Raw genomic sequence first — 25889 nt, forward strand, 5'->3', positions numbered from 1 at the left:
CAATTACATTTGAATGACTAAATAGTAGTATCCCAAATAAATAATAAATGCGATTTGGAATCAATTAATGAAAATGTTCCAACATTTACTTTTCTAATATGAATTCCTAATTTTTAATGTCTTGTTATATGGCAAAGTAATGTGAGTTTAGATTAGTTTGGGACAATGATATTTACACACGAACACAATTAATGATGTGTGCCCTTCTACGATTTTCAAGATTCATAGAGCATACAATAAGACAGGTGAATTAAATGTAAGGATCACCTTTAGTGTGTATCTACACTAGGTCATTTTTTAACTAATAAAACACACTAGTAAAAGATATGGTAAGTGATGAAAATGTTTAGGGGGTAGAGATATGTGTTGAAATGTTCTCTTTTTTTAGAGAAAAATTATCTATAAAACTAAATTTGCTCTAAAAAATATTAAGTCTGTTAACTTTAAAGAAAATTCAAAACCTTGCCTATGGAGAGGGCTCAGTGGTTCAGTCTTACTGCACAGCATGAGAAACAAGACTCATGCCCTCCAAAGACATAAATGTCAGGTAAACATGGCAGCAGAACTGTAATTTTAGTATTCAAGAAACACAGGCAAGGGATCCCTTGAGCAAGCTAGCTAACCAGACTAACCCCATTGACATACTCTGAGTTTAATTGAGAGATCGTGACTTAGTAAATAAAGTAGAGAAAAAAATGGGGCAAGACTATTGACAATCTGACGATAATGTAGGATTTCCACATTAACTTCTACACACAAAAATGCACCACAAATGAAAAATGAGATGCATATGCTTGCATACACCATACACAGAGACACGCAAAAAGAAAAAGCCCAAATTTTAGAAATGATATAATTTTAAAATGTAATTAGTAAGGGATTTTTTATAGTTTAATTTTTATTTTAATTCAATTATTAATATTTTAGTGAAAAGTAGCAATTAAAATTCAACTTTTGATGCTTTTTCATTTTCAGTATGATAAACATAATTTCCTTCAACTATAGAATTGAAATATGAAGATTATTATTAAGTCATTAGCTTTTATTTGGCATCAACAAAAACTCTGTAGGGATATTCCTGGGACATAGGAATGTCATATTATTTCTAGTAATAAAAATATTTTGGAGCAGAAACTGAAGGAATAGCCATTCAGAGACTGCCCTACCTGGGGATCCAGCCCATATACATACAGCCACCAAACCCAGATATTGCTGATGCCAAGATATGCAAGCTGACAGGAGTCTAATATAGCTGTCACCTGAGAGGCTCTGCCAGACCATGACAAATACAGAGGCAGATGCTCACAACCAACCATTGAACTGAGAATGGGGTCCCCAATGGAGGAGTTAGAGAAAGGATTGAAGGAGCTGAAGGGGTTTGCAACCCCATAAGAACAACAATACTAACAAACCAGAGCTTTCAGGGACTAAACCACCATCCAAAGAGTACACATGGACAGACCCATGGCTCCAACTACATATGTAGAAGAGGATGACCTTATTGGGCACCAATGGGAGGAGAAGCCCTTGGTTCTGCCAAGGCTGGAACCACCCTGCCCCCCAGTGTAGGGGAATATTAGGGTAGGGGGGTGGAAAGGGTAGGCAGATGGGTGGGGGAACATCCTCATAGAAGAAGGGGAGGGAGGATGAGATAGGGGGTTTATGGACAGTAAACCAGGAAAGGGGGTAATATCTGAAATGTAAATTTAAAAAAAATCCAAGAAAAAAAGAAAAAACTATTTTAACATGAAGATTGTCTTCAAATGTTTGATTTTCTGTCTTCCCAATGGAAAAATAGTTTAATTTCACAGAAAAACAGATATCATTGAGTGGTATATGGATTTTGGTTGGTGGTTGATTGGTTGGTTGATTGGTCAAAGTTTCTCCCTGGCTGACTTGGACTCACTTTGTAGACCAGGCTGGCCTCAAACTTACAGATATTTGCCTCTGCCTCTCTGAGCTGGGATTAAAGGTGCGCACCACCACGCCTGGCTCATATGGTTGTATTTTTCCATTATGTTAATAATGAAAATCCTCATTTCCGTCTCACTCATTAAGTCTTGATGACCCTAACATGGTCAACCTCAATTCTTCCTCAGAGAATTTACACACAGAACTCAAGAGAGATAACTCTGCGATCCAAAGTTACTGTTCTAAATACTGAACACAAAAATTATAAACATATGGCCAGCTTCTGAATAAAATGTGGGTTCATAGTCACTAAGTATGTAGAACCACGTTGACTTTCAGGAAAAAAGTTTACAAATGACAGAAAGGCAATCTTCAGTACCACACATTTTAATGTGTTGTTTAGAACTCTGTGGTGTCAAACTACAAACTTATAAACATGATTTTTTAAATGCCTTTGCAAAATGTCCTACTACAATATTTATAGCTCATTATATTCAATGGATAAAGCACTGACTTTTAAATCAGTTGCATGAATTATAACCCAGTGCCATGATGACATGAATAATAATGCAAAAATCAGATTCATAATTTACAAAAATGTTGGTTGATAGATTGAAAAATTGATATTTAAATCAGGCATTTAAAATGTATGAATAAAAATTTTAATCAACATGAAAATATCATTTGGGGGATTAATGTTACACTTATAAATAGAAACCCATGTATTTTTCACGTGTTGCTGCCACTCTCGATATTTACATGACAAAAGTTTAGACAATGCTATGTCATCAGTACAAATTATTTCAGATGTGACAGAACTGTCATCAGCCAGAACCCATGTTTAAAATATTAACACATTCATCACCAATCATGCCTCTGAGAGATGTATCACTTGAGCTGTGTGTATCATTGTATCACAAGCATACTACTCCCCCAAATCGAATGAATACACACACACACACACACACACACACACACACACACACACACACACACAGAGAGAGAGAGAGAGAGAGGAAGATGGAAGATTCTTGGAGACTCACATTTATGGTATGAAATTTCAATCATTTATCAACTTTTAGAAAATTTAATGGAGCTTGCAGCACACCTTTATAACTAAGATATATGAAAATGAAAACAAGATGGATAAATGTTACCAAACTGCAGCAGGGATAATGTGACTTTCAGGAGGTTTTTATAGAAATGCCATTCACATAAATGAGTCCTCAACAGTGAAAGGGAAAAATAACGTCTTTCACCCATCAACTCACGTTATAAAGGAGCAAGTTCAAAGTGCTGACAAATGTCCCATTGTTCTCTCTCACAGAAATAGCAGCTGAGGACCTAAAACCGATTTCAAAGAGGGAAAACCCAAATGAGATTTTAAATTAAAAGTTTTATTTATACCCAGATGTTAGATTTTAGACAATAAACTCGTAAGTTAACTTGACATACTTTTAACTAGTTCTGCACTAGGTATAGTTTTTCAATCATCAATATGGCGAGTTATGGAAAAGCCAGGGAAATCAAATAAAGATAGTCTGTCTTTTATGATCCCTTTTATTGATAAGGTCATCTTTTTGTTTGGCATTATAGATGTAAGAATTTTTTTGCCAGGAAACTAAGTTCCAAAGAACTTAAATTTGAGGCAAATAGAACTTCATCGATTTTGCAAGTTCAAGGAAGTCAAAGAGTTGCTCAACTTTGTTGGTACTAGAACAAACAGTGTTATGCTAAACAATAGAGGTTTAATAAGCATTGGTTAAATAAATGAACATATTCCTTAGATATGCCAGGTGAGGATAAAATGAAGAATGGGTCTTCCTACATCTTTATCCTCAAGTCTTTTCCACACTTAAGCTTTGCCTTTGACTGAGGTAGATATGATCAATGTACTATAAAAAAAAGTCTCTACTTTTAACCCTCAGATAAAAACTGGTTTCTATATTCTCATGTACTAAGATTAAACAATAACGAGAACCTTCTAATACAGACCATCAAAATAGGGAGGAAAACTTTTCATTCACTTATGACATTTTGTCAAAAATAGTTGACAAATTTAGGTGATTATGTTATGGACATACTGTATCTTCATGTGTATATTTTTGGAATTGATAAATAAGGACATGGATATATTCCATAGCTTCAGTCTTTGTCTATAATTCCTTGGGCCTGTGTCTTGCTGTCCTTCTTCTCCCTTCTGCAAAAGTCGTAGGAATTCAGAATCTGGAGCTATAGAATCCAACAGTGAAAACAAGTGACAGTTGGGTTAAGCAGGACTCAGCAGTACAGCAATCGGCCACTCTATGCATTGGAAAGACTACAACACTTCAGAACTACATAAGCACCATGGCTTTTGTGCAAAGGAATTAAGAACAATGATAAATAGATCATAAATGCATAGACATATGATTAATGATAGATATGATAGATGATACATAGATGATAGATATAGATTGATTGATTTGTTTGTTGATAAATAGAAAATCGATAGAGATAGATAGAGAGATAGAGAGATTATATATTATTTTATAGAGAGATAGATAGATAGGTAGATATAGATATATTGACTGATAGAATATAGATAGGTGCTAAATAGATGATACATAGATAGATAGAGATAGTTTAATGATAGTAGATAGAAGATAAATAGATGCTAGAGATGATAGATAGTTGAGTCAATGCTGTGCTCCATTGTTTTAGTCTGACTACAAGTCCATCAAAAATAAGAAGCAAGCAGAAAGACAACATAAGAAAAAATAAAAATAAACATGGACTCACGAAGCAAGCTGGGTGTTATTAACCAGGTATTCCAATGGATAACTACAACTAAATTTGTAAAGGAGCCCAGGAAGATAACTGATAACTGTTGGCGGGTCTGGAGTATCAATGTATCCGGAAATATTTCCTATCTGTACTGAGGTTGCATTTCCAGAAGCACCGACACCAGGAATTGTGGACACCTATAAGAATAGAAGATCAAGTTCAATAATTAAGTGTTTGTATATACAAATATATGCACTTTACATGCAAATAACACATTATGACAGCCTATTTCTCATTTTGGTTTAGTTGCAACCTGCTATAGATTTGAAATTATACATATTTTATAAAATATAAGTGTCCATGTGTCTTTTAAAGTCAGTGGAACTTTTTGTGTACCGCAGACACTTACTCCTATTTATTTCATAAGAAAGGAAAAATAACATATACAGAAATTGGCAATTCATTTTTAAAAACCTCATTGATAAATTCCAATGTTTTTGTTGACTTAAATGATTTGTTTTGGCTCTGTTTGACACATGAGTTTTGCAGCTCCAGACTTTTTCATGTTGTTGCTATTGCTATGACTGTTGCTGTTGCTATGACTGTTACTGTTGCTATGGCTGTTACTGTTGCTATGGCTGTTGCTGTTGCTGCTGTTGTTGTGTGCATGTGGCATGAAGGCCATGACACTTGTTGGTTCAGGGGACAACCTCATGTAGTTGGATCTTTCCTTCAACCTTTCTGTGGTTCTTTCCCTAGATTGAAGATCGCCAGTCTCCACCTGCTGACCCATCTCATCAGCCTGTTTAGACTTCCACACTGGATACAATATGCCTGCACCAAGGCTCTCCATGCTCAGGCCTTTAAGCATGTTCCTTCAGCCCTTTTTCTCTTTTTCACCTCCTCAGTACCTGTTACCAGTTTATAGCATCACATCTTCCTCCTCTAAAAAAAAACCCCAAAACCCCAACTTACTCACATACGTTAATTCTTGCTGTACCACATGGTTGCCCTACTTGCTTTGTATCCCCTCAGCCATCCTCAGAGTGCCTGCTGGACACTCTGGACCCATGTAGGTCTTATACTTGTATCTTCAATGCAGCACCAAATTATGGGTCTTACAAATAATTTTGAACAAATAAATGTGAGTATCAAATATATTAAGGATTAGACTTTCCAATGTTTTCTTTGGAGGATCATGGGATTCTCATTCTTAGACAAATTTCTAGGAGACCATGAACTCCCAGAAGTTCTAGGGAAAGTTCCCTAGGTTTGTGTTTTCCTAACACTGCTTAGCTTTCCTTGGATTCTCAAGTCCTACTAAAATTGAAAAACCATTATCTTAGGAATAACGTTTATGGTTTTCATGAAACTAAGGACACCATTGTTCTCTCACCATGTCAAATATCACACAGCACTCGCTGAATATTTTGAGTAGATATGTCTGAGCTCTGTAATATTAGATATTCAGTAATAGGATAAAGTCTGTGCATGGGCCTAATGGTACACAGGTAGGGCTAAGGCAAATATCTAGCTCATGCATGAGGCAAAATTTTGTAGGAAGAGAACATTTGTTTTAAAACTAACCCAGTGATTCAGTAAAATATTTACTTTCTCTCATGTAGGATGTCCTCCAAGGAGGCTCCAAAGCTAGTGACATCCAAAGTAAAATACAAAAATTAAGAAAGTCTTCTCTTCCTTCAACCATTTTTTTGACTTACTAGGTGAGGGTGTCAGTTCAGTCACACACACACACACACACACACACACACACACATACACACACACACACACACATACACACACACATTTTTTGTACTAGGTGAGGATGTGGTTCTAGGAATTACATACACACACATGTTCACCCATACTTTTCTTACTAGGTTAGGATGTCAGTTCTGTGAAACACACACACACACACACACACACACACACAAACACGCACACACACTCAGCTTTTTAATTCTACCAGCTCCCCTCGACTCCCGGGAGTTGAAGACACAACCCAGCGCCTTGGGCTTGCCAGGCAATTACTCTACCAACTGAGCTAAATCCTCAACCCCAACCCACCAGTTTTTTAAATGTGGGAAGCACACATGCGCAGAATAGCATTTCCCCTGCCTTTTCTTCTGGATTTTAGTCTATCCAGTGAGGCAACAGTGGCTTCAATCTATGAAAGCGAGGCTTTGAAACATGGCAGGAGGAAGGGAGATTGTGCTGGTCCCTACCTGTGCTCTCACCACTAGAAAACAAAACATACAGTAATCAGCTAACCGACTTCTCCCTTAGGCCTGTTTCATAACCTCTGTGAACACAACTCAGAGAGATGAATAAACGTTTTTAATAAAAAGAGTAAACAATACACAGTCTGCAGGCTTAGAAATGGTCATGGGCACAATATTCTAACTGCCCTTTGGGATAAGATAAAGAAGGAGATTCAAATAAATCTCTTTGCTCTCTCCTACCCTCCACCAAATCTTAGAAACCAAGCCCAGAGAATAATCATCCACAGAAATAATCCTTTTTCATCCACAGAAATAATTTTTAAAGACTGAAAGCCAAGTTTTTCTTCTCTTAATGCATTAAGCAATTGTGTGTATTATACCACTTTGGTTAAGATTTATTGATAAGATGATATTTGATCAGCTCAATAAAACATAGTACTAGGTAAAAATTAATATAATTAATGCTCCCACCAGATACTGTTAATTTCAATTAATTTTCATTCCCTTGAGTGTCATTTTTTTCTTTACTTCTATTTTTGGTGAGTGAATTCATAAAATGGTGAATGATATTAATTATGAATTCTCAGTCAGAGTAAAAAATGTTCAAAGCACTTCTCTGTTGTCAAAATAACTGGAAAGGGGTAAGTTCAGGATGCTATGGGTAAAACTAGGCATACGAAGCATTTTTTTTTTTTTTGTAAATGCAAGGGACAGTTCTACACCATGAAGAATTTCAGACAAGAAACAGCCTTCCTTTACACAATATCAATGGCAACCAGCCTAGGGTAAGCGTGAAAAAAGAGTTCAGATTTCCCATTCTATCTTCAATCTTTCTTCCTGAATGAGGGCATAAGATCTAGATCACAGCAAAGAAACAAAAGACATTCTTATGATCTGATGTACCCATAGAAGCATAAAGAATATGGCCCATTGTGAGAAGTGTCCATCAACGTCAATCTAACAGAATGCTGCTTAGAGAACCATAGCTGGCCACACGCATCTCCGCAGCCCAGCTCCTATCAACAGAACCATTATCGGAAGACAGAATTGTGTATTTGGGAGTTCAAACTTCCAACAGGCAAAAGAAAATGATTTGTTTGGCTTTATTGGAATTTTCTTTCCTGAAGATAGATTGGGCTCCTGATTATTTCAGGAAACTGGAGCTTGTTTATTTATGACCTCAGGTATAGCACAGGATTTCGTAGTAATCTTACCACTAAATTGTTTCCACAACCCTCCAAGGTGCTGAGATTAATGATGAAAATGACCACTGCTGGAAAGGTGTTGTTATTGATGAAGCCCCTGCAGTGGGAATCCCCATGCCTTCCATTCAGTGCCAGATCTGTTTCAGAATATCCCGAGAAGAGGACCGTGCAAAAATTAATCTTCATCGTAATGGCCTGCACTCCACAGTAGACACTGATGTCTCTTTCGGCTGAAAGAGAAAGCACATAAAAGCAGAAGTAAGTCATAAAAGCACAGTGGAGAGTAGGTGAACGACTTAAGTGTTCTCTTCTTTATTTACCAGCTCCTTTGTGTAACTTATTTCTCGTCTTGATCCAGTGTGCACGTTATTAAGAGTAGCAGTCATTGATTTAGTATGTAACGGGAGAATTTTTGACACATTCTATGTTACCTCTGTTTCCTTGAGCCTACTGTTCAAAGGATATGCATTCAATGCCAGTCTAGCCCTGCTGAATGACAGGAGAATTGAGTGGAGAAAATCGGGTTACTGAGAAAATTTAGAACTAGAGTAACTGAATTATTCAGATTTCCTGTCTAGAGCCAAGTGGTACAAACGATGTGTTTTCTCAAGAGAAAGGAAGAAGTTAAAACCTGCATTCCACCAAATCATTCAGCACATTTGGTGTCTCATCCTATCCAGGACGTAGAAATGAAAGCCATCTTGATTAGCATCACTTTACTTAGTGTATAGCAAATCATATTAGAGAAAGAAAATGAAATAGAGTGTGCTGATACTGTGTACAAAATGCATAGCTTGCTTCAAGAAAAAAATGTGCATGCATCAGCTGGGCATAGAAAAACAAAATATGATTTCCAAGGTTCTCCATGCCCCTGTGATTTATCAGGAAACATTCTAGACATGAGCGCACATATATCAACATACACTTATGCTCACGTGTGCACGCGCGCGTGGACACACACACACACACACACACACACAAAGAGATAGTTTTCATATCTCTAGCCATTTTCCTACAAATAATAACGTGCACAGACAAAGGAGAGTACTGTGGGTAAGTAACTCCTAGCAGCAGATTTTACTTTTGCTGGGTTGGTTCCCATCCCAGGAAATAATATATATATATAGCAAAGTTCCAACCTCTCTCATGCTCCAGACTTTATTAGAAAATGGGATTGCTACAAATTTAATTAGTTGAGTGACGATGAGGTCACTGCTGTAAAGTGAGCTGCTTCTGAAGATGACAGATGCAGTTAGAAGATGGAGGAAGAACATGAGCTGATGGCAGAGTGGACTGGGGAAGAATGCAATGATGCTTCCGGAAGCCACAGCACACCCAGACTGTCTGAGCATCATCACCAGGCTAAAGAGGGACTTGAAGGAATGCTCTGCAGACTCCTTACAGGAACCCGCCCTGATGTTGAGCTCCTGGCCTTCAGAACTGTGAGATAATCATCCATGGTTTTAATTCATCTTGTGAGACAATATGTGTCCATTGTTTTAAATCATTTTCTGGGCCCTGCTTGGCAATATAAGTACTGGGAAATGAGCACCATACATTCACCACTTTTAACGGAAGACAAAGAATCAAATCAGCCATCAAATTTACAAAATGTAGAAACAAACAAAGCTGATCGTGCCACTTGGATAAATTACCTTGATTTTTTTTAAAAAGGAAAAAATAAGACTAAACAAAATAAAATAGTTGTGACATCTGATAAGGTTCATCAACGAATTATGTAAATCTTGTTCAAGATATTTAGCAAGAATTTGCTTGAGTAATTCAATCTTCTTAATAATGTCAATAGCAGATATTATTTGAAATATGATTCTCATTACTAGTAAGATGAACTATATTTTGAGAAGGTGAATAAGCCAATATGGAAGTTTGCATGTTTGATAATCATTTCAAACTCATTTCGACTTTGTGAAATAACCAAAAAGCTTTATGTGGACAAAAGGAAAATAGTAGGCTAGGTGTATGACAAAATCCTAATAATCCACTCATGGTTGGAAAAATAAAATTAGTGAAGTTATTATGCCTTGCCACCACAGAAGATAATAAACACACTTACATTGGGGAATGGGCTAAAGCAACATCAAACATTTAAATGCAACCATAATTTTTAAATGTTTCTCTTCCTTAGAATAAAATGATTCATTTTAAAGAAATTTATTAAATATCTATAAACTACTTTTACTCCTCTTCATTTGGTGCACTTTAAATCAACTATATCAACCTCTTATTTTTCCCCTAAAATGTTGGTTATTTCATTTAGGCCAAAGTTCATATGCCAACTAGGTCTGCAAGATTCTCCGTTGTCTTTCACCTCCCTCACTCTGCATTCTCCTCTTGTACCATGCCTGCCCCTCCACATTCATTAAACAAAATGGTGTCCATTTGTTTAAATGGATTATACTGATTGATAGATGCCAGAATGTGTTTACCTCCAAGGACAGAGGTTGCTGTCACAGGAACATAAAGAATGTCTGGAGGAGTTATAATGGGTGATCTAACAGAGTTGTATAAATGTATCCCAGGTCAAAATGTCAAGATCTCAAAGGGCATCCTTAAGACTGGCACATCTCACTACATATGCTTTAATACTCGACAAGGTACTCTCTTCCCATACCCAAACTTTACTTCAGTAACCCTGACTCACCCTTCAGATCTCAAATTTATTTCTTTTCTCAAAGATTTCCCTGATCCCAAATAAAAAGTATGCCACTTTTCTGTTATACAGCGCTACAAATTATGCAGGCATTTTTATATTTGTCCAATAAAATGTATGTCTGAGAAGGCACCAAACCTATTTTATTCACTAAGGCACTCTGGAGAGTATTTAGTTAATTGTTTAAAGCTTTGGAGCAATAGAGTGCACTGAGGCTTTTAAAAGCAGTAGTCCAGTAGTTCTGTTCATATCAATTATTCAGGAAAGCAGGCACAGTAACGTGACCCACAGAAATATTGGACAGGGTGGGTGAGGGATGACAGAAAGCCAAAGTAACCCAGATGAGTCCACTAAGTTATGGCTTCCTGGAAACAATGGCGTTGAGCTTAGTTTTAAAGGAGTTAGCAATGTAAAAATAAAAGAATGAAACATATAAAGCCAGAGAGATCGTGTGAGTAAAGAAATAAATTCTGAGTATTTGAAATGAGGGCTGTTCCATTCTCATCATGATTTTAAAATACAAAGCAAAACAAATATCAGGAAATGAGGCCATATGGCCAACACAATTAAGACCTGGGCAACCTTTACATTTCTTTACCACAACAAAATGTCCACCTAGAAGTTAAGTAGAATATTCAACCCTTCATGAGTCCATCCTGAGATTGGTTTGTGCTCAATGCACAAATATGATTACATGACTTTATATAAATAGACTATAAGAAATGTCCTTTGCCTTACAGATTTCATTTTATGAGATCCCATTTGTCGATTCTTGATCTTGACAAAGATTGGTGTTTTGTTCAGGTGCCCATTCCAGATGCTCCCTAGTTTTTTCTTCTATTAGTTTGGTGTATATCTGGTTTGATTCCACTTGGACTTAGGCAGGTCTTCTTCTACCTTGACTCCAGTTGAAGCCACCAGAGTTGGATGGATTTGGCCCTTTGTCAAAAATCAAGTGCCCATAGGTGTCTCTTCTGTTCCATTCTATCTGTTTGAGGGGATTAATTGCTGCTTTTTAGAATAGTTTTAGCACAGATGAATTTGCAAATTGTTCTGTCTAACTCTTTGAAAATTGGATTGGTATTTTGATGGGGAGATGGAAATGGTGTCTCCTGTCCAGATGTAAGGTTGTTTCCATTTTCTGTGCACTGCCAAAGTCTTGTAACCCTGCAGTGGAGCTGAATTTGCTACAAGCTGATTCCACTTCAAGATACGGTAACAAATTAAAGGACTTTTGCAGAGCAAGAAAGGAGATCTGTTCAAATCCATTCTCTCACGGTTTTCTAAAGACTTTCATTGTCCCTTGGAGGAACACATTTTCTTCCCCCCCCCATCTTTTTTTTTTTAATTCTGACTGTAGATACTAAAGACATCCATTCAGTTCAACTTTACCATCTGGGAAGCTTTGAGACAGGGTTAAAAGGATACTTCAAGTAGCCAAAGGACAGTTGCTATCTATGGAAAGGTATTTTTCTAGCCAGTGAATAACACTTCAATAACCAAACTCCTTGGAAGCTTTTGCTGCCAGTGACTGGCCTGAATGACATTTATATGCACAATACTTGAATATTAACCCAATGATTGTGAGTTAATGACAAGAGCAAAACAGTGATTGTCCCTAGGAGATGACTTCCAATGTTTTCTGTTTAAAGATGCCAAGTGCATTTGAGCCACAGACCTGCCTACATAGTCTCTGTGCAGTTGCAGTGTCAACAGGCCACTGTTTTTCATTGAGATCTTAGACAAGCTAAGCTTCTCATTAAAATATTGAACCATATATTAATCAATCACACTAGTAAAAAAACAATGTTGCATATGGTTTTCACCTATTGTGGCCATGCCTTAGCTTCGAACAGATTTATTGAAGTCCTGCAAAGTATGAATGTGTCATCACTCTGCCAACCATCTAACTCCTGTATCCTGATACATCTTATAGACTATACTTACCATATGAATATGGCTGTCCACATCACATTTCTGTCTTTGACAGCTGCCTGAGAATGGCTCTGTCTTTGGTTTCCAGTGAACATCACTTACCTTATTGGGAGCTATTATCTAAATTCACATTGAACAACTTAAATGATATGAAAACAATGGGGTTTTGATATTTGTGTGTGTATCATTATTTATTTTTTAATTTAGTCTTGATATCTTGTTAACTTACCTTCCTTCTAATAATTTTAAAATTATTTTCTTTTCCCATTGACATATTTGCTGAAACCTGTCATCACTAACAGCAGCTAATGTCAGACAGCCAATCGTGAAAGGAGATGGCACTCACATGGTGGCTTCCATACATAAAGCCAGAAAGGCCATCATGAGCTCTCCAAGTGTCACCTCTTACACTTTATGGGGGGGAAAAGTACATTATCGAGGAAACTCATTAAAATACAGGTACTGCTTCATGTAAGTGTAAGTGGGGCCTGCACTTCTCACATCTCTCTCAGGCGCCCAGTGATGCTTATGTGGAGACTCTCAATCAATTCAGTTGCTAAGATACGGCTAATTGTTTTGATTGGGCAGAAGCTTGTAGGATGAATTCATCTGAGAAAACTAAGCATGCCCATGAAACATGTACTGGTAGGATGCACAAGTGTACAAGAGGGAAGATTCAAATATAAAAGCGATAAGAGGAGTCTTTTCTCTCTCTCTCTCTCTCTCTCTCTCTCTCTCTCTCTTTTGTGTGTGTGTGTGTGTGTGTGTGTGTGTGTGTATAAAATCCTTTATTATCCTGAAGAAATAGCTCATTTTGAATCGGAATGAAATCAAACAGCAATAACAACCCACATGACAGAATTTTAAAAAGGATCAGTCTCCCTCTCTCAGCTTTATACCTCATTCCACGAAGCACAGCAAAACATCCCACTTCAAAACACGATTGTGCCTAGTGGAGCAGTGTTTTCAAAAGTGATGCTTTTAGCAGAGACGGTGTATTGTGGTCAAGGGATTGAAAAGAAAAGCATCTACTCCCTGCCCACAGGGAACTCTGGGAGGGTTGGAGATGTGCGACAGAGTGGATGGTCAACGGCGAGCAGATAGGGGTACAGTATACTTCAGGTGCAAGGATCATATGAACACAATCGCGTGTATATTCACAGGCTGGGGTACCTCTGCTAAAAAGAAATATTGCTACAAAGTTGACAGCATAAACAAAAGCCGATTGCCTGGAGAAGAAGGAATATTTTCAGCACAAGGAAGAGTTCATTAAAGTTTTATAGAAAATCTCACCTGGAAATTACAGGCCTCCTGGACTGCAATAACTATTACAATACTGACGTGTGCCATCATCATAGGCTTTAAGAATGATTTATATAATGTTGCTGTTTCTGCTATTCTAAAATAAATGTGGTGGGTTTCCATACTCCCCCAGTTTACCAATCCCAGCTCCTCGTCATTACCTAGAGAACAGATGTGCGTGTTTCTTTAACTCGTTTTTAAAGTTATATTTCCTTTCACAAAGTTTTTATACAAAAATGGGGCTTTGGTACTAAAACAGCAAGAAGTCCTTAAGGGGTATTGATATTTCATCTACGCAAAATACCAGCAGCTGATGAAGAATTTAAAGTGGATTAGGGATTCGAGTTTCCTCTCTATATTGAACAGGTTTCTCGCCACCTTACTTTTTCATGGCAACATCTGTTTCTCGTTAGCAAATACAAGCTGCTGCTTCCTGGGCTTTCGGATATTCATGTGGCGTCTGAGGCAAACTTGAAGACTTATAATCACATTGGCTGCTATACTTTGTAACCAGAGGAGTCTGATAAATGTTTTAAAGAAGAAAGGAGAAAAGGGGGGGGTGATACAAGTTTTAGTTTTACAATGGAAGTGCAATTTTCATGTAGTAAATAATCTTGCTATTGAAGAAGGGTGGGCCCTGAATTATTCAGTTGCTGCTTGTGCTGACTAATTGCTCTCTCCTCCACGATGCTGTATCACTGTCAATTAATAAGAAGGTGACTGGTATCCAATGCCTGGTTCAGTTCTTCAGCCTCATCTGTTTAATAATTATGGTCACAGGTACAAAGCAGGAAGCAGGCACCCTCTTGACATACAGGAGACCAGTGCTGTTCCCCAAGCAGGAAAGCAGGAAAATTGGCTTTCTTCATCTTCACAGAGGACCAGATATGGTCCCTAGAAATATGAATCTACTCCCTGATCCTCAAAAATGGAACATTGCAACAATTAAGCAAAGCCAAACCCAAAATGAACTTGCTAATTCTATTCACCGAATAAGTGATTCTCCATTTTATTTCCGGCAGGACACTCGGGTTCATAGCTGTTTTGATTATTTAATGAAGCGACACTTTCATGTGTGTTCTTCATCCTAACATCATCTTTTAAACTTGCTATCAAAAGGTCATGAGCAGCCAGGGGCTTCAACATTTGATAGAGTACCAGCTTTTATATCACTGTTGACTGTTAACCTGATGTGATGACCGTTTCTGGTTGTCAACTTGACTACATCTGGAATGAACTACAATCCAGAAATGGAGGCCTGTGATCTAGATCTCGAAGCTGAAAGAAGACACAGGCTTCTGACCCGGAACTTGACGTGGAGATCTTAAGGCATAGTAGCCATGAAAAGCTTAGGCCCAGGCAAGGTAGTATACGCATTTAATCCTAGGAAATTTAAGCAAGCAGATCTCTGGCACAAAGCAAATTACAGGTCCAGGTGTGGTGGTACACACCTTTAATCTTGGCCACACCTTCTGCTGGAGGCCTATGTAAGGCCATTGGAAAAAGGAAGACTGACTGCATTCACTTACCTCTGTTGGAACCTACTTCTTCAGGATGCCACCTTATACAGAAGACCGGGTGAAACAACTAACCTCACGGGACTGAGCAACTACTAGATTTTGGACTTCCAATTCACAGCTGTGCATTGATGGCTTAGTTGGACCATAGATTGTAAATCAGTACACTAAATTCCCTTAATATATAGAGACATTCCACAAGTCCTATGACTCTAGAGAACCCTAACTAATACACCTGACAAATATAGACAAAAATCTAATTCTGTTTTTCCACTATTAAATGACATATAAAATTGACTTTACTTGTTTGTTGTGAGAAATAAAAAAGGCATGTACCTAACAATATAGGAAACCTGTTTATTGTTATTAGTGTTATTTTAAATAGAATGTCAAGTTAAGAGTTATGAAGCATCAACTTACCTAGGGTTTAGTTCACCCTATGATAGTGTCAGAACATAAGTGTTCTAGTCCCCAGTGGTCCCTTTGGTTATGCCTCTATCATTAAAATCTTCTTCACACAGCTATAAATTTTGTCCAACATTTCCCCTCTACTCTCTTCTCATCAAAGGCTGATTCCAAAAGGTATCCCTCAATCTCCAAGGACTGTGCTTTTATCTGTCTGCAGGCTTAGTCTGTCCAAAAATAGCTTTTAGTATCTAAAAGTCATCTACGAGTTAGTCTGAGAAGTGTGCAAGTGTCATCTCGGTGGCTCATACATCTGCTCCTTGTCACTAGCTAGGGTAGCACAGAGTTCACTACTTTTAAAATTAGGTGCTATTCCTTTAAATTTAAACAAATTAGGATCATGGTGGTTATCTCTGCCCAAGAATAAATGCCATGGAAATTAGAGAAAATCACTCCAATGTCCTGAAACACCAGAGGTCAGATAGGGCACGATGATAATTCCCATCTTTATTAACATTGCTTTGCATTTAGATGGTCTTCTCTCTCATCCCGGACTCATTGCCATTCTATCCCAGTGCTTAGGATCAGAGCAGATCCTGGGGCTCCTGATGACCCCAAAAAAGACTCTGATTCAGAAATGAAAGCCAAAGGGCCATGAACAATTAACTTTTAGGCTTTATTTGCTCACTTCACTCTTTCTGCAAACAACCTGCAAACCGAGAAAAGATATAAAGTAATACTCATAAGCCTAAGGCCTCTCTTGAGACTTCTGCTTTATTTGGATTTTAGTAGGTTTTATTCTTTTAATACAAATTTTAAAATTTAACCATGGGTGTGTGTGGATGCCTGTATAGAAGTATATACATTTGGAAAGTTCTGGCATCTATGACATCCCATGACAGTGTTAGCATGACTGAAACAAGAACATTAATCAGTTCTCTCTGTTGAAAATTAGAGAATTCATCTTCCTCCCTCTTTTCAGAGGCTTTACTTTAATTGACTTAGAATCGTATTTTCTGTTCTCCTGGGAAAAAGGAGATAGCATGAGGTTAACCCTTATGACCAGTGATAACTTTATGTAATGAAGGGAGGGAGGGAGAGAGAGAGGAGAGGAGAGAGAGAGAGAGAGAGAGAGAGAGAGAGAGAGAGAGAGAGAGACATCCCTGTCTTCTAGACATTGTGAAAAGAGAGATGTTTACTTTTAGGGCAAAGTTTGCTTCAAATGACAAGGATACTCCTGTTATAAAAAAATATGAGAAGATAAATTTTCCTCTGAATCAACCTTATAAGTTAACACAAGCAGACAATTGCCAGGCAAAGTTAGGATACATGACTAGTGGTACTGTCACAGTCTTATGCAAATGACAGTCATTCTCCTAAAAACATACGCTATGGTTGTTTCACTTGGCTAGGTTAAAAGTGCAGAAATCCTTTAGTCTTTGCACTCTGCACGCCTTTGACACGGTACACATGACATGCTGAGATTAACGCTTATTCAATGCCAAAAGTGTTTTCTTCTTTACCATACAGACACACAGGAGTTTTAGACGAGGAGATTCTATTTTCGATAACAATTTCTCAACACATGATTGTCCTTTTAATGGGATAATGGACTCTGGAAGAAAGCAAAATCACGTGGTCAGTTATTCTTAATCATAAACCTACATTAGGTTCATTTGTCTTGCGTAAATACAGATTTTGGTGCTTAGGGTGAAGTAATGTCTCTAACCACAACTCGAACTAGTTTTGTTGTCAATTGTCAGTATATTCTATTAACCATGACGAATGAATGCTTTAACATAGTTCGTCATTTTATAACATAGAATAAATAAAATCTTTTGCAGTTCTAATTACCTTATGGCCAGTCAACACATTTTATTCCACTTAGAAAGAAAGGGTGCAGAGTTGCGTGAGTGGGACTTTGGGAATGATTTGGGAGGAGTTGGGGAAGGAACAACCATGATCAGAATATGATGTATGAATATTACTTCATAAAAAAATGAAAAGAGAAAATATATAAGCATGGAAGAAGAAATTAGGAGGAGGAGGAGGGAGAGGAAGAACATAGAATTACATCAGCCAGATTAACCCTGCTGAACAGTCTATTGAAGAAGTGAGCCTACCTCCTTACCTACCCACATAGGCCTGTCGAGACTACCATACCAAGCCCTCTAGTCTCTTAGGTCTCACAAAGGCTACCTCTCATTGCCTGATTTGTGGAACACAAACTGTGCCTCTATCCTTCTCTGTTTGTGCCTTTATTTTTCCTTCTCTAATCAATGAATAAATAAAAACAGTTCTTACACTCACAGGGTTGCAGCCCCTGTCTATAACATTCTATACTCTCTTTCCCTGTTGTGTTACCCATTTCCTCCTTAATATTTCTCTGAGGACTTTTCATTGTGAGAACTCAGGGCTCAGTATCCATAAACACTCTTTCTTACATTTCTGTCTTAGGGTTCTCTTCTTTTTCCTTCATCTTAAAGACAATCTTAACAGTAGCCTTAAAAAAAAGCTGTCATATTTATGCTCACCCCCATTTCTTCTTCACACTGGAAGCAAATATTCCGTTCTTATATAGCTGCCCACCTTCACTTGTAACTCCCTTCTCAGACCTGGGTCTGAACTTCCTGCTAGGAGAGAGACGATGCCACTCCCCATTCTCCAGAAAGTTTCCTGACCCATTATGTCCAAACTGCAACTTTCTCTTCAAATCACACAGTGTTTTTATTTTCCACATTAGTTAACAGTATCAACACCAGTTGCCTGCAGGCAAAACACCATCCAGCCTTCCCTTTCCTTCCCAAATCAAATCAATCTTATGCTCCACTGAGTCCAACACAAACATTTCTCTTAACAAAGATGTCTCCTTCTATTACTCCCACGGCCGGTAGCTTCATAATCTTTCTCTCTGCCTGTTGTCTTTTCTAACTTGACTTTTTCAAACATGTCTTCATGAAACAAAGCAGACCACATTAACACCTATCCAAAGGCATATTTAAAAAGATTCAGTGTCCTTTTACTGCCTACAAAATAAAGTAAGAACATTTCTCCTACATAGTATAACAGAGAACATTCACGCCAAAACAACTGAACATAATTTGCTCAAAGCTGCAGCTTTAATTAGTTCTCAGGGTGAGCAAGAAGGGCATGCTGACAGCACTCTGACTTGCACTCAGCTGAATCCAGAGTGTCAGGATTCTATAGATTCCATGGTATAGAACAAATGGCCAAATTAGAGGCAGCTTGGCTGGGCATTAAAGCATATCAAGGAATTAATAAGTGTGTTAGTTCTGTGAATAAAGTTTAATGATTTTTAAAGTTATTTCTATTAGCTATGCATACCAGAGCACGAAAAATAAGTTTACTTTTAAATAGTTCAGAAAGAGGAGTGGGATAAAAGATGGAGCAAAATTATAAATGTGCAGAGTAAATAAATCTGTATGACCAATTTGAGGATGAGTATTTTTTAATTAATCTTACTTATGCGTATGTTTGAAGTTATCCATTCTAAAGACGATTTTTAAAAGAGAATTCGTTTGTGACACTCCATGCTATTAAAGCTTCACCTTCACACACTCTGCAGATTCACCTTTTAGCATTTGCCACAATGATTTTACCTCAGAGAAGAGAAGCCCAGGCAATAGATCTGAGTTTATGAAACCATTTGGCCACATTCCAGTCTTGATTCTGATGCAAAACTACCACTTCAACAAATGAAACCATCTACTGATTGCTCTATTCCAGTTTATTACTCTCATAGCTTCCAAAAATGGGAGTTTGGAAAATATGAAGAATGCAGAATCTTGCACTTCACATGATGGTCTTGAAAATACATTTTCTGATTCTATGATCATATCTTTTTAAATATAGAGTGCAGATCATGCAACTCTAACAAATGGATAATGATAGTTGTATTAGGTATAGACTACCTCCTTATTAAGTGCTGGTTTATTAACCTGTGTGATTTAGCCACTAATATGGCTAAAATTTCACAACTGTTATATTGATAGGTTCCTGTGAAATTCTTTCAAAAGTTGACCTGTGCAACTTTGATGGTGACACACATTTCATTGAAACAGTATTTTTGAAGTATCACACTAGATTCCACAATTATTTCATTAAATATGACTCCCACATAAATAAATCCACATGTAAACACAATTTTAAAAGTCTGAATTAATTAAGCTGAAAAAAATAAGTCATCGATTAGGCAAATATTTTGAAAGAAATTAGACTCAAAATCTATCGCCCACTGGCCAATATTTTTTCACCTTTGGGAGCAGTCATTATGATATTATTAACTTTGATGACCATTTTGTATATTAATATGTATATAAATTAAAATTCCAGAGAAATATGTTTTGATTTTCCATTTGCTCATTTTCTATATGTATCTAGATGATTGACTATTTGCATAAAACTGTCCTTTCCAGTAGTTAGACAGAAGATGAAGGTCAGACTCACCAGGAAATCTGCTGTGGAGGTTGGCATCACAGTTGTAACTGTTGAACTGAGCAGACCCTGGAAACACTCTAATTGCTAGAAGGAGCAGCAACCATATTCGTTCCATGGCAAAAACCTAAGAAAGAGTAACATGTATGAACACATCACCAGAATCATTCTTTCTTGCTGAAAAGACTGAGGCAGATCTCAGTCTTTTGTTGGGCAATCAACTATACAGTCAAACCCTGGGGTCCATAAAAAGTCATCACAAAAAGTGAGGACAGATTTTTTTTTGATACAAGATTATTTTATTTTTTTGACCTCGGTTTGATAATGGTAAAAATGTTACATCTTTGTAATAGGATAACTGATTCTAAGTCATATGAAGCATGAAAAAAAAAAAGAATGCTGTAAAGAGAATTAGCTCAACCCAATATCTAGCCAGTTCACACGATGCAACTAAACTAGCAAATTTAGAGGGAGCGGTACATGTATGATCTCAGTGCACAAACCATCTAGCGTATGCAAGCATTCAGTGCACTACTCAGAGAATATTATCAATGACCAAATAACATCAGAAATTTTCCTTCTTTCAACAAAGCAATTCTAGGCTATGGCATTGTCTCAAGAGTCAATGGTTTGTGTAATACTTTCTCGGGGAAGACAGAAACCAACCAAAGACTAGGAGAGCTGGATGTTTGTAACACTGTAGTTGCTCCAATGAATGCCTGCTCCTTAATGGGATATGAAGACTAATAGCTTTGCACAAAAACACTGAAATCCTAGGATAAAGTAAAGGAAGTTGTTCTGTAAGATGCCAATGTGGGTTTGAAAAATAAATGGGCATTGACTGAAAGTTCAATAATGTTTTCTTGGATGAGCTTTTATTGGCCTGATGAAGTTAAAATGGCTTCCAGAAATGTTCAATTTATTCCCACAGTAGAGTTTGTACACTGAAAAGGGTGGGGGTGTGGGGGGAGAAAAAAACATCATTTCAGTTAGTGGTTTGTGACTACACATAAAAGGCACAAAAAAAAATAAAAGCATAAATGTTTACTCAATCAAGTGCATTTTAAAAGCTTGGGCTTTAGGGGTAAAAATGATGTTTGAACTGCCTTTAAAGATCTGCCTTGTATGATTTACTAAGTCTTCAATAAAAGGAAGGAAATGTGCCTCTCTTTTGAAATATCATTTTAGAACAAAAAGTTTATGGTGAACAGAGTCACTTTGGTGAGGATGTGGGAAAGGAAGGTATGATTTTATTCTCAAAAATAGACTGAAGAAATAATTCAACAGGAGCATCCTTCCTTCCGTGTTACCACATCTCAGTCACAATGCCTCCTCATGACTTCCCTGAGAACAAGTCTAATTCCTTGAGATACGCCATAAACAAGGGCTCACAGGAATAGCTACCCCACACCCTGGGTTTTGCTGGCCACACCTACATTACCACAGTCTAGGTTCTCAAGACACTTAAAATAGAACAGAACAAGCCTGTTCTTTTGTAGGTTCTGGAAGATGGATACAAAAACGAACAGGGCAGTCTGAGTGGGATGCTACACTGCCACACCCTTACTAATAGGAATTCTATTAAGCCCCCAAATACTGGAAACTACTAACTCCACGATGTTTTCTATACCACCACCACCACCACCACCACCACCACCCTCAAATAGTGCGACTGATAGGTCCATAACCAGGAATTGTATCTGGTTAAATTATTTTTATTAGACTGAAACCACATCAACCTTCTGTTTTTCAGAAGCAACACACAACCTTTCAAGCTCGGCTGATTCTGACCTATTCCTTCTCATTCATGTTCCTTTGATGAGTGGGTGAGGTTGGGATCATTACTTTACATAAAGAAGAGTAAAACTGAGTCTTGGGGAGTTTAAGTGACATGAAAACCTAGTGAAGAAAATGTACTTCCTATCCCACAGTTCAGTTTCCAGTGTTTTCTGACAGCGAGCCTGCTGCAGGAGCTCCCTAAGTACCAACGAACGGTCACTACATGAGTCAGCTGCCATCCTCATTTCCAGTCAGAACCGTTGGCTGTTTCCTTTGCGTTTCCAACCTTTGTAATATTTAACAGATCTTTTCTTCTGCGAATTAATAAACAAATTTTGTCTTAGTGGCAAATGTTCGAAAACATATATGGGCTTTTGGAGGGAGGCGCCCTCTTCTTATTGTGGAAAAAAAACCTTGAGACCCCCTGTGTTTTCTTTTTTTTTTTAATTTTCTTTTTCTTGGTTATTTTATGTACTGACATTTCAAATGTTAACCCCTTTCCCCCCTCTCCCATACTCTTTCCTCCCTCCCCCTGCTTCTATGAGGATGCTCCTACTCCTACGAACCCACTCCCACCTCAATACTCTGGCATTCCCCTACAATGGGGAAATGAATCTTCACAGGACCAAGGGCTTTTTTTCCTATTCCTTCTTAGAATGGAGAACAAAATACTCATGGGAGAAAATGCAGAGGCAAAGAGTGGAGTTGGGACTGAAGAAAAGGTCATTCAGAGACTGCCCCACTTGGGGAACCATTGTCACATATACAGTCACCAAACCCAGACACTATTGGGGATGCCAAGAAGTACATGCTAACAGAAGCCTGATATATCTGGCTCCTAAGAGGCTGTGCCAGACCCCAACAAATACAGAGGTGGATGCTCACAGCCAACCATTGGACTGAAAAAGGGGACCCCAATGAAGGAGTTAGAGAAAAGATTGGAGGAGCTGGAGGGGTTGCTACACCATTGGAAGAACAACAGTATCAACCAACCAGACCTCACCAAAGCTCCCAAGGACTGAACCACCAACGAAAAAGTATACATGGAGGGACCCATGACTCCAGCCACATATGTAGCAGAGGATGGCATTGTCAGAAAATTGGAAGTAGAACACTACCTCATGACCCAGCTATATGACTCCTGGGAATACACCCAAAAGATGCTCCAACATATAACAAGGGCACATGCTCTACTATGTTCGTAGCAGCCTTATTTATGATAGCCAGAAGCTGGAAAGAACCCAGATGTCCTTCAACAGAGGAATGGATACAGAAAATGTAGTATATTTATACAATGGAGTACTACTCCGCTATCGAAAACAATGATTACATGAAATTCTTAAGCAAATCAATGGAACAAGAAAGTATCATCCTGAGTGAGGTAACCCAGTCACAAAAGAACACACATGGTATGCACTCACTGATAAGTGGATATTAGCCCAAAAGCTTGGAATACCTAAGAAAAAAATTTCACAAATCATGTGAAGCCCAAGAAGAAAGTAGACCAAAATGTGAATGCTTCAGTCCTTCTTAGAAGGGAGAACAAAATACTCTGTGGTTTCAAAAATAGATGCAGTTAATTGAACCAGTGTACAGAGGGTAGTAGTAAAATATTTGTCATTTCAAAACCAAGATGGTGATCTTAAGACCTTATGATCCCTAATCTGAACACACAGAAAGCTTTAAGGTTACATTTCAGGGTCATCACACTGCTTATTTTCAATAGCCAGAAACGGTGGTACTGTACTGTATAATCCTAGAAATCAGGATACTGAAGATCTAAAATTGTCATGAATTCAAGGATGGCCCAGGCCACATAATAAGACTGTTTCAAAGAGCCAAGGAAAAGAGAAAGAAGTTGTAACGATCTTACTTAACAAACGCACCCTGACATTTGTGACACTACTAATAGGCATTAACAACACAAAGGAAGCCTTATACCCGGTGAATTGGTTTCCTACATATCAATATTTACCGTATTCCAATTTTCTTTTAAAAAAGAAAGTTCTTCAAGGGTCTGTTTTCTAATTTGCTAACTTAGGTTAAATTTGAAATGAAAAATAAAGTAGAATCTTGCTTCTCATTTAACTTTGTATACATTGATACAGTTCTTTCATAAACACCATTTTCCAGATTTCATTGCAATACATAGTTTAAAGCTTACTTTTCTTTCAACTTGGTATGTTCTAAACTTAGCGTTGTGCTTAATATTCGACTACTCGTGGAGATTTGATTTTTACCCATGTACGAGACTTTAACTGAGTTACCCAGTGTCACAGACTGAGGAAATGGCAGTTGAGAATTCAGACTTCAGCTTGACCTTTGCGATGTTTGCACTACAGTTTGATTTCGTTTGGGCTTGTTCAATAAATATAACTAATGTCCTGCTACTTCAGAAAGAGTAAATTATATTAATAATGTATACTTATATATGCCCTGAGCAAAATGAATCTGATGATTGAGGCAAAACATTTCTTAATAATTTCTACATAATTTCCATAACTCTATTTCATTTAGTCAGGGAGAGCATGTAGAATATTATTCTTTTTGCAAATTGACTTAATGAAAGCACAAATGGGATGTAAGGGCAGACTATGTACCAGAATTCTTTAAGCACTTCGTATGTACATTTGGTTTAACCAAATGGGCAATTTATTCTCTTTATTCTGGGGGAAAGAAAATAAAGAATTTGAATTATTATGAAACCAGCTCAGGGCTAAACATCCAGCTTGTAGCAGGATTTATTCTCAAAGACTCTAGAAACTACTACAGTCCATATGTGACATATTAATCCAAAAAGCGATGCACATGGCACTGAATCAAATGAAAATGTAGTATTCACGAAGGACACTTAATCAGAGACACATTTTCTTTTATTCATTTATCAAGCAATTATCGAATGTTTTCATGTAACTGGTGCTATAAGAGGAACATGAGACAGCAGTAGGAAAATGCCAGCATAGCACTTATATTTTAGTAAACGAAATAAAAAAATCAATCTATGAGTACAATATAAAATATGTACATGGGGTTAAAAATAGACGAAGAGTGAGGAATGAGGAAGTGGGGAAGGATTGCTGAAAGCGAAGTTGATGTCATCAGACAAACCATCAATCCATATGAGCAGCTCTAAGTTACAGACAACCAGTTCTTCTGGCTAACTAATACTTCTTTTTCTATTTCAGTAGTACCCAAACTTTAAAAAGAGAAAACTTTTTTAGACCATAAATTATTCTCCAGGAATAACAGACACCTTGAAAAGCTGTATCAGCTTTTTTTTTAATGAAAATGTGAATACTAAGTAGTGCTGAGAAATATTAAGTAATACCATGACCCCTGTGACGTGAGTGGAACAGGTACCACCATGAACACTCCTGATACCTTGAGGGGGTACCATCATCACCATCGCTATGACCTGGTAACTGGAGTAATGGGCAGATGAAGGGATTGAACATGTCTGGAAATACCTTTGTCCACACCTGAGAAATACCTTTGCAGAGACAAGCGGGTACGACAGCTTATCAAAGCCCATGCTTTCTAAATTGTATGGGCTTCATATGTGCTAGATTATAATGCTGAAAAGCGGAAAATGTAGCTAAACATGATTTCCTCAAATGAACAATCAGTCTAAGTTTGGTGCTTTTACACTAAGCTGGACCTGAGAGTTTGAAATACATACAAACACACACACACACACACACACACACACACACACACA

The 25889-nt window shown here is 37.6% G+C and overlaps 1 protein-coding gene across 1 annotated transcript in view; it reads right to left on the reverse strand.

Annotated features, from left to right (window-relative positions):
* Zpld1 (zona pellucida like domain containing 1) overlaps positions 1-20510 on the reverse strand; it is a 36311-nt gene extending 15801 nt beyond the window's left edge. Inside the window, exons 1-4 of the mRNA XM_032899314.1 lie at positions 20405-20510; positions 8117-8337; positions 4693-4874; positions 3183-3255 (exon numbers count right to left, since the gene is read on the reverse strand). Coding sequence (XP_032755205.1) covers positions 3183-3255; positions 4693-4874; positions 8117-8337; positions 20405-20510 — 582 coding nt within the window. The remainder of the gene's footprint in view (positions 1-3182; positions 3256-4692; positions 4875-8116; positions 8338-20404) is intronic.
* Positions 20511-25889: the final 5379 nt, after the last annotated feature.

Source organism: Rattus rattus, chromosome 4, assembly GCF_011064425.1.
Source record: "Rattus rattus isolate New Zealand chromosome 4, Rrattus_CSIRO_v1, whole genome shotgun sequence".
NCBI lineage: Eukaryota > Metazoa > Chordata > Mammalia > Rodentia > Muridae > Rattus > Rattus rattus.